This window comes from Scardinius erythrophthalmus (genome assembly GCF_964197995.2).
Source record: "Scardinius erythrophthalmus genome assembly, chromosome: 2".
In the NCBI taxonomy this organism is placed as follows: domain Eukaryota; kingdom Metazoa; phylum Chordata; class Actinopteri; order Cypriniformes; family Leuciscidae; genus Scardinius; species Scardinius erythrophthalmus.
The window spans coordinates 52,040,447-52,055,310 of NC_138222.1; the positions used below are offsets into that span (position 1 = coordinate 52,040,447).

Consider the following 14,864-nt stretch of genomic DNA (forward strand, 5'->3'; position numbering starts at 1 on the left):
ATTTACAGTCAAAACATTGTATCTGAGCTTTCCCAGAGGCACTGCACCAACCCAACAGCCATCCAGTCTTTAGGAGTCATTAAGAACGGAAGGCTCTTAAATCCATCTAGAGAAATGTACTGAATCAAATGTGCTAGATTGAAGTCATTAAGGAACAGTATTCGCAAACTATTTTACTTCTGAAATACAGTACAGTTTAAAAGTTTGGGGACAGTACATTTTTTTCAAATGAAATTAATACTTGGGTGGATGCATTAAATTGATCAAAAGTGATAAAAATATATCTTTTGAACTTTCTATTCATCAAAAAATCATGATAAAAATGTATCATGGTTTCCATAAATATATTAAGCAGCACGGCCGTTTTCAACATTGATAATAATAAGAATTGTTTCTTGAGCAGTACTAGAAGGATTTCTGAAAGATCAAGTGACACTGAAGACCGGAGTAATGATACTGAAAATTCAGCTTTGCATCACAGGAATAAATTACATTTTCAAATAAATTCAAAGAGAAAACCATTATTTTAAATAGTAATAATATTTCAAAATATTACAATTCTCACTGTATTTTTGAGAAAGTAAATGCATCCTTGGTGAGGCATCCTCTTCTTTCAAAAACATAAAAAATCTTACAAACTCCAAACATTTGAATGGAAGTGTATGAAGTATTGAAGAGTGGAAAAACCATATTCAATGAGAAAAAAAAATTGTGGTGTGGGACTTAATTTATCAATCAGGAATTAACTTGATTTTGGAAAGTGGACTAAGACAAAAGGTTGAAAAATAAGAGTGATTCATCCCCTCAAAAGGAAAGTAGTTGAGACATGTATTGTACTTCTTAAGAATAATGTGCAATGATGAATCATTTACAATAAAACTGAATTCTATTTATGTTGACGTAAGTGTATTGAATCAACTGTGCTAAATCAAATGAATTGCCATGTGAGAGAACAGTTACATTTGAGATACACAAAAGCTTTATGCCGGTAACATTGAACACATACAGTTCAATAGTTTATTGAGAACTTAAGGATTTGAGGCTGGAAAGAAATGACATCTGTGCTAATGGTTGTAAAGACAGATCAAGCCTCACGTTTTCAGTGCCTGATCAAACTGGCAGATCAGTGCTTCAGGGTATTTGTCTGTTGAACCAAATTAAACGGCTGAAAACAAGCCGCACCTTGTGCACACACACACACACTTTTCAGACTGTATGACATGAAGTGTGAATGCCAGATGTCTCAACCCAACAAAAGAGCTATGAATCAACAAATAAGACATGACACTGTTTGGGCACACAGAAAGAACAGCTGAGTGCAGAGATTCCTGAATGGGACGCCAAAGAGCATGTCTATCACGTTTGGCAAAAACAGACGCTTTCTAGAAGCAGAAATATAACACTGCAAGTTACTGATACTCTTTGACTCCTATGAAAAACATATACCATTCATAATCAGTGCATACAGTATATAGGAAAGATCATAAATCTTGCGATCTGTTCTGAAACTCTAGTGAGACGATTTCAACGTGAACTCAAACATTTCTCATCACAATCTTCCAAGATCAACGTATCTAATTGTTGATGGTGTCCACATTTATTTTATAACACTGTATTCTTACAACATATCTCTCAACTTTGCTATTTTATGCTATTATCCAAATACAAAATGTACAACTGCTGATATACTCAACTAAAACAGATATGTTAAGCATTGTAATGTTTGCTAATGAATTATAAAACTACATTACCGCACAAGACTTATGCAGTGGACTTCAAGTTTAAAACCTACAAGTTATATTAAATAAAGTCCCAACGCAACAGCACTGAATGCCAACATTTCAGATCTCCTTACCTTGATCAAAACTACATCCACAGTTCTCTCTCCTTTGGCACACAAACTATACCTCCGCTTGTGTCGTTCGTACATCTTTCCAACACACGCAAGGAGAAACTGTGACACTGAACAAAGCTTATTTCCCACATGAGGTCCTGACAGGCACAATCTCCATGGCTCAAGCGTTTGGAAAAATGAGACGCTCCTAATCTTTCACATCTGTGTGAAGGGCCGGCCCCTTTCCCTCGCTCATCCCCCACTCCCCTCTTCTCTCTCTCTCTCTCTCTCTCTCTCCCTCTCTCTCTCTCTCTCTCTCTCACACACTCACACAGAGAGTCGCATATGCAAACAGTCTCTTTTCCTCTTTCGTTGCGCCTACCACACCATCCCAACCCTATCGGCTCTTTCTCACACATCTGCACATGGGTCATTCCTGCTATGCAGTGCATTTTCCCCATGTGTTTTAATATATTGGATCAACTATTATTTACACAATTTATATAGTTTGGTTCACAATTAAGTGACCATGAATTTAAACTCATTTCCTTAAGGAGCAGATGTTTATATTCACAGTGCATCTGCTCTGCAAGGAAAACGCGTTTAAATTCATGGTCACTTAAAGGAACCGTATGTAAGAAATGTATTTCAATTAATCATAAAATGGCCCTGATATGTCACTAGACATTAAGAAATCACGTTCATTTCAAATACTTATATCACTGACAACAGTAGTCCAGTCAGGATATTGTCATTTAAAAGTGAAGTTGCAGCCCTCAACTGATGTTGATGTTGTCATGTTGTGTTTTGGCCTGATGCCCCACCCTCCACCTATCTACCAATCACGAAGTCAGTAGTGTTTCGGCATCCGGGTTGCCAGCTCTGCTCTAGTTGAAAGCTCCTTGTAGCAGCCTACGTTCCTGCTGGATCCTGCAGCCTATCTGGCAACCTCGAGTCAGGGGGGAGGGGGAGGGGATACACCGCTCTACAGTAATTTGAAAGTGATTGCAGTACCAGTTTTGGCCACAATCTTACATACGGTTCCTTTAATTGTGAACCAAACTATATAAATTGTGAATATAATATTTGATTGTTGTCATGCTGCACCAACTAATATAAAAAACATTAATTTATTTTAAAAAATGATTTCTCTAATCAAAGATCAATCTATAGCCAGGGTTGTTATCATTGACTGAAACTATAACTATTAAAAACACTTGGATTAAACAAAATAAAATAATCTGTAACAATCGTTAACTGAAATAAGAGATATACATAATATACACATACACACAAATACATAGGCAAAAGTATAGCAATAAAAAGCATATCGACTTTCCCTGCTCTTAATTTCCCAAAACTAACAAAAGCCAGTTCCTTGATGATATCATCCTCCAGGCAGGAAGTGACATCATTTTGCTAAGAAAACAACAGCACTAGAAATGGAAATGGATTTGAGGAATTGGTTGTTAATTTAGCTTTTTTTTTCTTTTTTTTTGTGAAACAAAACAAGCTGACAAGCAAGTTAACTGTCAAAAGCTCAATGAAGAAATGGCTAACTTTAGCTCTTAATGTTTTATCCTGTTAATTAAGTTGCCATTGTATAAATAATCAAGTAATTCAAGTATCTTAGCTTGACCCGAGTATACTTCTGAGATACCCTTTTATAGAAATACTTCCTTGTTAGCATTTTTACCAAGTTAGAAAAAATACCGCAGAACAAAAATGACCCAAATAGTCACCTTTCTCTCTCTATCACAGTTCTCCTTCCTTCCCTGAATCGAATGATCCATGCAGGAAAGCCTGTCCGGTGGGATTCACTGATAACAGCCCTGATGCCTTTCTGATTGACACCACCATTGAAACGTTGTCAAAGCTTCTCAATGTTTCGCGCACCATGTATATACACAATCACAAACACACCCTCTGCCCAGAGGAAACGAGGCAGAGCAACACCTACTAGTGATTTCTTCCATCTGCTCATGATCTCAGTCCAGAGGTGAACGAAGCAGAAACCGTGGCTTCGTGTCTGCCAGGATAGGGCTGGTTATAATTACCAGGAAAAGGCCTTCAGCACTTGTGGTTCACATAAAAGGGTAACCCCAGCCCCCCATTCCCCCAAACAGTTATAAAGAAACCTGTGGATGAACAGCTGGCCCAGAGGTCACGACATAAAACTGTCAACATCCAACAGGAGAACGGATAATCAACAGCTTTTTTTTTTTTTTCTACAGATCAAACCAAAGCACAGTGACAGTGTTGCTTTTTGCCAACTGCTTTTTTTTTTAAACACACTATATTTTTCACCCATTTATTGTAAGCATTCAAAAGTTTGGGGTCATTAAGATTTTCTTGTTTGTTTGTTTTTTTTGTTAAAGAAATTATTACTTTTATTCAGCAAGGACACATTAAACAGATCAAAAGTGATAGTAAATACATTTCCTCAAATAGTTGAAAGCGGTCCGGTTCCAGTAACACCTTTTAAAAGACCCCCTGTGGTCTGTGTTTATACAGTATGTCTATGTGGTGTTTTTAATATGCTTTAAGATAAGCCATGTGCATAAATTAACAATTTTAATAATTTCTACAGTTAGCTGTATCCTCTAATATTTTTATCTAGAGCCAAATGTGCTTCATTCAAGCCTTTTCTGTTCTGACCGCATTGCTTCTCACTTCCGCTAAAGCGACACATTAAAGGAGAACTCCGGTCAATTTTAACATTGAGCTCATTTTTTTGTAAATTTGGAGTGCTGTCAGTACAGAGAACAACGACAAAAATCGGTGTTGCCTACACCATGTTATCCTCTTTTTAAAATTTGCACCCTGTTGACTTCAATGGGGCAAGTTTTAAACCTGCTTTTAGCCTCTTAACATCCTTGATGTGTCATTACAAGTGCACAGCCATGTTGAGTGATTCCTTCAGAGTGATCACGGGTGAATCTGACTGCAGTAGATGTGAAAGATATGAATAAAAGTGATGTTAATTCAGCCAGCGCACATACCTGTATTTACATCCTGTTTTCGGTCGAAGTCCATAGTAATCGATTGTCGAGTTCGGGCACATGATCGTACGTACTAAACCTATGCACGTGAACTCGACAATCGATTACTGTGGACTTCGACCAAAAACAGGATGTAAATACAGGTATGTGCGCTGGCTGAATAAACATCGCTTTTCTTCATATCTTTCACATCTACTGCAGTCAGATTCACCATGTTCACTCTGAAGGAATCACTCACAATGGCTGGGCACTTGTAATGACACATCAAGGATGTTAAGAGGCTAAAAGCAGGTTTAAAACTTGCCCCATTGAAGTCAACAGGGTGCAAATTTTAAAAATAGAATAACTCGGTGTAGGCAACACCGATTTTTGTCGTTGTTCTCTGTACTGACAGCACTCCAAATTTACAAAAAAATGAGCTCAATGTTAAAATTGACCGGAGTTCTCCTTTAAGAGCTGCAGATGTCGCGGTTATATTAACAACAGTAGAAAAAACAGTGAACAGCAAAATCGATTGATACTTTCACTGAAACACTGCATAAAATAAGAATAAAGCAAATACCATTTATTTTATCTGTCATGTAATTTACTCATATTTGTTGACTATTTTGATTCCAAAAAAGTATTGTCTGAACCTCCGCTGGGAAAGAAATATAGAGACTGGACATCTTGGAACTTTAATTGAATACCCTTGACATGGAGAATACCTGAACCACACACACACACACGTAGTTTGCAGCCATCTCTACTCTCTGTTCCAGTCCTCTAATTTGAACTCTCACAAAATAAACAAATCCACATTGCTTCTGGACTTCACGCCTCAACGCTACCACATCTAGTGTTTCTGTGACCACAGACACAAAAGCAACTCTTTTACCTTGAATAACAGCAGCACAATCATGTTACGCTGTGTATGCAGCACTTCAGAGCAAACCAACAAAAATGAAGCCGAGAATAATGTCATCTGGTTGCATATACACCGCTGTTCAAAAGTTTGGGGAAGGTAAAGAAATTTTATGTTTTTGAAAGAAGTCTCTTATGCTCACCAAGGCTGCATTTATTTAATTAAAAAAAGTCAAAATAAATAGCAATATTGTAAACATTTTTACAATTTAAAATAACCATCTTCAATTTGAATATGTTTTCAAATGTAATTTATTCCTGTGATGCAAAGCTGAATTTTCAGCATCATTGCTCCAGTCTTCAGTGTCACATGATCCTTCAGAAATCATTCTAATATGCTTATCTTGTACTCAATAAACATTTCTTATTATTGTCAATGTTGAAAACAGTTGTGCTGCTTAATGTTTTGGTGGAAACCGTGATTTTTTGGATCAATTTAGTCAATCTTTGCTATATCAAAGTATTCATTTCTTTTTTTTAAGTCATCTTACTGATCCCAACGTTTTGAATGGTGCTGTATTTCTGCTCTTTAATCTGCACTGGCTATATACATACCAAGATATTACTACTGCTTTATGTAACACGTAAGGCTGAAGATGAAAGGGGAGGACCACATCTGTTATCAGTTACACGTTGGCCCGACACCATGGGGACTCGACCAAAATGCAGCTGAGTAACAGGACATTATGTTTTGTTTTTCATAGAAATCTCGCCCCTATTTAAAGCTTGGTACTCAAAATGATTTACTTCAAAGCAACTGTAAATACTGACTCCTTGCTGAATGATGAGCTTGCTGAAGGGATCATAACAAAAAATATGAGCTTATTTTGGTTTAAAAAAAAAGGTTTGACTTGTCTTGTTGGGTTTGCCAAGCATCATTAAACAACTTTATAAACAAACGTGGCACATAACATAACAGCCCAGCGTAACAACAGTCATAAGCATCCATCAAAATAAAACAAAAAAATTGACAGTAAAAAAAACTTGGCAGCCCTAGAATTTTTGCAACCCAACAATCATGGGATGTCATTTAGTCACAACATACACCCACAACATATTTCATAAGTTAAGTGTAGTAAATTAAATATACAGTCTAAAAAACACTATATTTTTAGTACTAACCAGTGGTGCATCTTTTTTGTCCATGATATCTGGCCACATTGTCTTCTTAAAGTCCATCTGATCCTCCAAATGTGCATCTGACTCTGTAAGAGAACATTTACAATAACTTTAATCAGTCAGATATTAATTAGCAAAAAAGTAAAAGAACAAATAGTACAATAGTTCTTCATGAAAATAAAGAAAAGAAATTATCATTGATAACTTATTTATTTAAAAAAACAACCAAGTATTCGTTCACTCAAGAATGGAAAATATGAGTCACTTTTTATTAAGTGATGAATGAACTAAAAACATGTCCTGCACCAACAAATACACAAACCAAACAGGGATATTTCTGGAAATTATAAGTCTGGCTATTTCGGTTCAGTTACGTAACTCCACTAAGATAACAATACCCCTTTAAAAACATGGGTGTACCAAATGTACTTTTTCGGTCACTGTGAGAACAGAGAAAAAAGGTCAGGAAATGGATGCTGACCTCGTCTTGTAACTTCACTTCCCTGGACATCCCATAATGACATCACCTGTTGCTAAGCTACATTTTGTTGTGTACATATATCATGATGAATACGCCCTGTTCTCTCAGGCATGTGCGTGATGGAGGCACACCGACTACTTACAATTATTCTGTAGGATCTGAAAGGTATAATTACTTAATTTTGGTTTATTATGGAAGGCGGGTGCTTTTATAGAGACTGTTACGCAACCACACTGCAATATTTGATCAGTGATGAAATTAAACTTGGATCTTGGCAATGGATTTTAGTACATTTCTCCTTGATTCAAAACATTTCATGTTTTGGACCAGCAATACTGTTGAAGCAACAATAAATATATATGTCATCAAATGCATATGCTACCGTATTTTCTGTAATATATGTCACATATTTGTTATCATCTGAAACGTGCTGCGACTTATATTCCAAAGTACTTATATAATGCATGCACAAAGTGCAAACAGAGGTTTAGGTGAAGTTTAGTGTTTATAATGTTCGTAAAAGTTTCATTTTATATTCTGGTATTTTACAAATATGAATGTAATCAAATGTCATTCAATTAATCAAGTGACTTATACACTGATGCAACTTGTGTTCTCTCAATGCAATTTTGACCCAGTGCAACTTAATCATGTGCCTACTTACTTTCCAGAAAATATGGTATATCATAAATATATATATATTTTTTATCATTCAACTCACCTTTCAGTAGGTCTCCTTCACCAACTGGTTGCCCAACCTCATGCACTGCAGATTCTACGACTTGAGACATTGGATATAAACTTTCCTGGGCTTGTTCGGGACATACAGAAGAATCTATAATGTCATGCTTATCAAGTGCCTTAGAGACATGTAAGGCACCATCTACATGGTCACTGTGGATCAAAACACTTGTCAGATCTTCTGTATTGACTGCCAGGCTTTCCTCAGAGATTCCAGACTCATTTGTCTTAAATACAACAGGTATGTCTGAGGGATCAACTAGGACACCTTGATCTCCAGATTTATTTGTATTAACAAAAATTGCATTTCCTTCTGAAGACTCGATTTCTGATGTGCCCTGCGTGACCTCATTGTTTGAGGTCATATCCTGCCTGGGATCCTGAGAAGAGTCATCTCGGAGATTCACTTTCTCCATATCTGCAGGAATCGCGGACTCAAGAACTTCCTCCAGTGTTGCCTGAGCTTCAAAAATGGGTTTGTTCTCCTGGTTCTCTTGGATGTTCTCCACCCCCTCACAGCAGGAACCTAAAATCACCTCAAGATCTTCAGGTTCTAATGTGTCCTCACTAGTTGCTGTAGGAGATCCAAGTTCTGGTCCAGGCTCAGTTTGTGATATATCGAAAGAACTTAACAGTCTCTGTCCGTCAACCTCACTTCCTTCTTCCACTGCATCTTCAATAATAGAAAGAATTGAATTTTCTACAGGCAACAACTCTCGATTTATTTCATGCAGGCATGAAACATCCTCATGTTCAGCAACTGAAGTCCTCGAGGTTGTATCACTAAGTTCCTCTTTCTGTTGGTCGGCATCGGTTTCCGAGTATGGCATTTCTAGAGTCTCCTGAAACTCTTCACTGGCATCTTCTTGATCAGAAGTTCTTGAAGAATCAAGATGGTCTTGATTATCTTCCAAATTACACCTGATATTCTCACAAACGCCTCCCTCAGATCCCTCCAGCGTATAAGTTCCTGGGTCACCAGTTTTATCACGAACGTCTTGGCAAACGTGAATTTCATTTTCAAACCAATTTTGGTTCAAGCAATCTAGAGGTGCATCTCCATCTGGATTTACTTCCGGTAGTTCCTTGCTTTCTTCTCGCACTTCCACTGGTTCTATGGGTTCTCTGTACCCATCCTCTTCCTCATCATCAGTCTCAGCACCCTGAGAAGAAGATTCAACATCTGAGCTTTCCGGCGTGTCCAAAGACTGAGTAATTCCCATATCTCCTGCTTCAGCGGTGGGGTTACGCTCAGATAGCTCTTTCTCCTCCAATGCTTTCTCCTCTACAGAGTTGTGTCCTTTTTCCTGACTTTCCCCCGGTGCTTCACAGATTAAGTCGTCCGCTTTATCAGCTTCCTCTTTCTGTTGTCCGCAGGAAGAGGCTCTATAGGCTACGTTCACAGAATTGCTCTGCAAACCATCACCACTATCTCCAATGTCACCGGTACTAACTACACCAGCAGTTGAGCTCTCCTCTTGCGCTCTGCAATCAGTCTCACTGTTTTCACAAGCACACACCCACTTATCTTCACTATTGCCATTGCGTAGGAGAGCCGTGGTAGTTTCACAGCTGAGCGAGGGACCTCCGTCACCGTAATGATCCAGGCGGTCATTACATTCTCCTTTGTTTTCTTCTGTGCTAAAAGGAGTGAACCCTCGTTCTCTCGTACCAAGGGAGTCGTGCGGTGCCTCTTCACAAAAGCAAACTCTGGTCTCCAGGCCATGATCACATTCTTGGGCAATGTGCGGAGAATCTGAGCTCTGCTGAAACGCAACTCCTCCCTGAACATGAACAGACAACAGCTTTAGAGTTTTCTCTCTTTCAAGCAATTCTCTAACTCTACAGTTATGTCAATGCAATGAATAGTAGATCTACAGTTGTTGGAGACTATTTCTGGTGGAGGTTGAAATCTGAGGGATATTTCTTGGCAAACAAGTTCCCCTCTGTTGCCTGCATAATAGTATGCATTCATTTAGCAGACATTTCCAAAAAATCCAACAAATGAGGAAGACAACACAGCGATTCATCCTAAAGAGGCAGTAACATGAGAAGTACAATGTTGTTCAGAATACAGGCTAAAATATATAAATAATGAAAAAAAAAAAGAATATATATATATATATATATATATATATATATATATATATATATATATATATATATATATATATATATAGTTTTTAGTGTGTAATGGAAAAACATTGTTTTTCATCAGAATTCTTTGCCTATTTGCCCTTCACAAATAGTAAACATTACATTTTAATGGGTTTGATAGAATAAAGCCATTGAATACTACCTAAACTTTGCATTTATTTTATGAATTGTGTATTGTTACTATTTTTTTTTTCTCTAAAAATATAATGTTGAAAGTAATTCAACTTTGTCTTGCACTTTCAATCATATTAAGCGTGACAATTCCAATTAAAATAAACAATAGTGTTTTTTTTATGAGTTGATCTTTTTAATATATCACATTTTTAACCACATGGTTCAAACTGAAGTAACGTTTCCCTTACAACTGCATTATTCTGTCTTTATCAATATATTATCATCATTATTCTTCACATTTGCACATATTGTCCTTATTTCTGGAGATGTTCATCACAATCACAAACTGACTACAGAACTGAAAAGACAGACAGAGAGAAAAGAAAAAAGTAAAACTTGCCAACATCTGAAAAAAATTGACCTGACTCACGTTCCCCTGACAATGGCAAATGATCAGCCTGCGCAGCGCCAGGATGTCAGCCTGCAGGTTGGGTGATGCACCGCCCGGCTCGGTGCCCACAGAAAGGGTGTAGGTGTTCAGAGAGGGGTGGTGCTGTACCACGCGACTGCCCGAGGAGGAGATCTGTCTGAGCGTCTCAACGCCATCGTCTATATCCAAATCCTCCCTAAATCAAAACAAGCCCTCGGATGAACAGGATATGCCCAGACAGTTTCATTTCAACTTCAAACAGAATAACACTCTGCTGTAATCAAGAAACTCAATTTAATTTATAGTTCTTATGGATGTACTTGCTTTGATTTATTTGTTCAAGAGGCAGTGGAGAATGATCCAAATACACAAAGCACGATATTATACAGCTACATGCATATTTTGTACTCTTTTGCCAACACAAGTGTGTAATAAGAGGTAATGATTAAAATCTGGGCCTGGAGCATTGACTAATGCTGGGTGGAGTGATTTTTGTCAACCAGGTCACAGGAAAGCAACTGTCACTGCTCTCTGAAGCAGCATGCTTAAGATTAAAGAACAATACCCAATTAGATCGCTTTTATGTCTCAGCAATGAGATTAATAGAGAGCTAATGGAGACGTCCTGCTTCTCAGATGTTTCTTGTGTGGAAACAATGCCTCTCTTTTAGATTCTAAGATGATTTTAGATGTTTCGTACTGTGTTCAGTATTTACTCTTATTATTTCAGAGATTGTTATAAATTCTTTTTTTTTTTATAGAATTCATCCAAATATAAATTATCTGAGTTATGATACGCACATTAAAATGTTATAAATTGACAACTTCATTTCTAATTTTTAAGAGAAACAGTGTTATTTTATTAGCATTGATATACTATTATAGTTTTTATTTTTACATTTTTTTGTTTTCATTTTAATTTTAGATTGTTTTAGTAATTTTGATTCCTCAAATTAAACTAATTAAATTCCTCAAATTTCAAATTAAACTAAACAGAAATGAGAAATGCTGCCTAGCCAACTAGCTAAAATATGTTTACATTTTTTATACTCTATTAAAAAAAATCAATATATGTCTGTAAATGTTTAATGTAACTTCATCAATAAAATATAAAAAAGTTTACTCTGGGCTGTAAAATCAAAATGCAAACATGATTTGTTAAGCTATTAACAGCACACCCAAAACGTGAATCCTTCAATAAGCCTAGAGTTACTGACAAAGACATTGCTGTTGATTTTTAAAATTAATACAGTGGAATAAAATAGTCAGGAAGTGTTGAAACAGTAAGCATCAGACAATATCTAACCATCATAACCACAGTAACAGTTCACTTAGTATACAAACACTCATATTTTTGACTATTTAACAGTGTGAGGACAATTATTCAACAGTATATTCCCATTCACTCCTGTTCCTCCATCAGGACAGACTGATGTTGTTTTCATGTGAATAACAGGCTGTGTATGTACAGTAAGTGCATTACTTACTGGCTGAAGAGCTCCAGTAGTGCAGTGTGTCCTCGGCTCTCAGCGATGACCACCGGTGTGGCCCCCTGTTTGTTACACAGGTTGAGGGCCTGTCGGGCCCCTGGCTGCTTGATGAGAAAACTGGCCACTTTGAGGAGCCCACGACGGGCTGCAAAGTGTAAAAGGGTCTCTTGAGGTTCCAGTCCTGAAAGACAAAAACAAGAGTGTTCAGAGAGAAAAATGGATGAACATAAACCAGACCTGGATCAGTGTTTGTCTAATCAATACATATCAAAAGCATATCAATAATAACCAATAACTTTATTTGAAGTGTATTGACACACACACACACACACACACTTTACTTGCAAATGAGGACATTCCATATGTTTTATATACAGCTAGTTATAAATACTAAAACCTAGTGTTGTGTTGATACTGGAATTTCTAACTTTGATACAGTACCTTGAATAATATATCGATATTCGATACCATTTTTGATACCACAGGGAAAACTTCAATATATATTTATTATTATCAAAATTTGTTTTGTTGATAATTTGGGTAATTTTGTTAAAATATCTTACAGCCCATGGAGGCTTTATTAGAAACTTTGAACTACAGTAAACCGTCAGTAATAAAATACCAACAGCAAATAATAGCACAAGTAAATACAATAGAAGAGACAAACTAAATAAACATGGCTTTAAAGTTTTTCAGGTGAGTCTAACAGTAGTATTCGGGTAAGAAATACTACAGAAATTAAGTTATCAAAATGTAAAATAACAATGGATAGTATCCATTGTAAAAATTAAATACAGATTCATTTGCATACAATTAAAGTTACAAAAGGTATTCAGTCAAGAGCAGAGAGTGATTTTCTTTGTCTTTTGTTCTCTGATTAACATGACTGAGCAGCAGGTTTATTAGGCTGCTGTCACTTTAAGAGCTTATGCACGGATCCAGTACCTTTACTGTTACACAACATGTGCTTTCTTTCTTAACTATAATGTTCCAAAACTGACTGTGTTTACCTGAATACCCGCCAAGACGGGCATTTTGACTGGCACAGTTTGTGTGTACACGGTACTCACACTCTGTTTGAGAGGTGGCTATATGTGCGTGAGCTTTTGAGCAGGTGCGTGAAAGCTGCAGGAACGAGTACAATTATGCGCAATATTCGTATCAATATGTATCGAAATATCAATATTTTTGATAACACTAAACCTAACCCTAACCCACACCTTAACCTTTCTGTATTTTTACAATAAATAAAAAAGTGACTAATACAGCAATATACACCACATAAACCCCATTAGGGCTTATTAATACAAAATATCAAACCAAAGTGGTGCTTTGAAAGCAGCAACATTTTTAAGCATAATAAAAACCCATCAGACAAGTTTAAGACAAGGATTGTCTTGTACTGTGATTCAACAGAGAAGAACCAGGCCAAAACAATGGCAGTTAATTAAATATTTAAAAAGATCTGGCAGCTGTAATTAACGTCAAACTGTAACTGACCTGTCAACGGTCATGTGACCGCTGTGAACTCAAAGGAACTCTTCTGATTACTTGGAACCTGATCTGGAATGCCATTTAGGGACGTTTATTTGGCTGCTGATCCGTGCTCGAGAATATCATCCAGTACATTCTCTTCTACACTGCTTGGAAAAAAATGGATCAAGCCCAAAAATGGCTAAACACTAAGCTTTTAATTGTCTTAACCACAAATTATTGATGAGGAAATTAGCCAAATTTAAGCAAATCCACAACTTAAAAAGCTATTGTTGTCTCAGAAAAACATCAAAGACAGAATTAAGTATTTGGCAGAATATGGGAAGTTGTGTGCGGAGTGATGAATCACAATGAAACACGAGTTGCATGTTGAGAAATATAATAATAAATGCATCTCTACCATTGTGAAGCATGGAGGAAGAGTTTCATTGTGTGGGAAGCATTTTAGCTGCTGGTATTGTTGAGCTATTTTACTGGGGAAAAGTCATTTAATGCTAAGGAGTACAGGAGAATATTGCTTCCCACAAATGAACATTTCTCATCTAAAAAAGAATGACCAAATTGCAAAGACAAACAAGAAGTGGCTTGAGAAGCCTGGTCAGAGTTTAGCCTGGTCAGAGTCTAGATTTGAACCCTTTAGTGAATATTTGGTCTCATATTAAACACAAACGAACTGGGAGATATTTTTCAACTACTCAAGAACTGTTTGAAGCCATTAACATTGAGGGGAACAACACTGACTCTTCTTCCTGTAGAAAGCTGTCTGAAAGTAGGGGAAGGCTATTCCGTGCTAAGTTACTTCATCTACAGTATTTGTGCAATTCTTCCTAATTTCCTGACCAGTGATTTTAGATTAAATTGGTTAAGACCATTAAAAGACCACTAAATATTTTGCCGTTTTATTTTGTTTTATTTTATTTACTTTGCCAGGAGTCTAAACATGTAATGAAACAAAAAAGAACCAGATTAAATGAGAAAATGGAGACAAAATAAGTAATAGGTCAAGAATAACAAAGAATTATAAGCTCTCCAAAATGTAGCAGTTTATATTTTTATATAATAATATATAATATATTATAATACATAAAAGTTTATATTAA

General features: G+C 36.6%; 1 protein-coding gene across 1 annotated transcript in view; it reads right to left on the bottom strand.

Moving 5' to 3' along the window:
* LOC308685387 (uncharacterized protein) overlaps positions 1-14,864 on the bottom strand; it is an 86,663-nt gene that overhangs the window by 53,157 nt on the left and 18,642 nt on the right. The window contains exons 5-8 of the mRNA XM_081357096.1: positions 12,268-12,451; positions 10,782-10,977; positions 8,061-9,864; positions 6,862-6,944 (exon numbers count right to left, since the gene is read on the bottom strand). Of these exons, the coding sequence (XP_081213222.1) occupies positions 6,862-6,944; positions 8,061-9,864; positions 10,782-10,977; positions 12,268-12,451 (2,267 nt within the window). The remainder of the gene's footprint in view (positions 1-6,861; positions 6,945-8,060; positions 9,865-10,781; positions 10,978-12,267; positions 12,452-14,864) is intronic.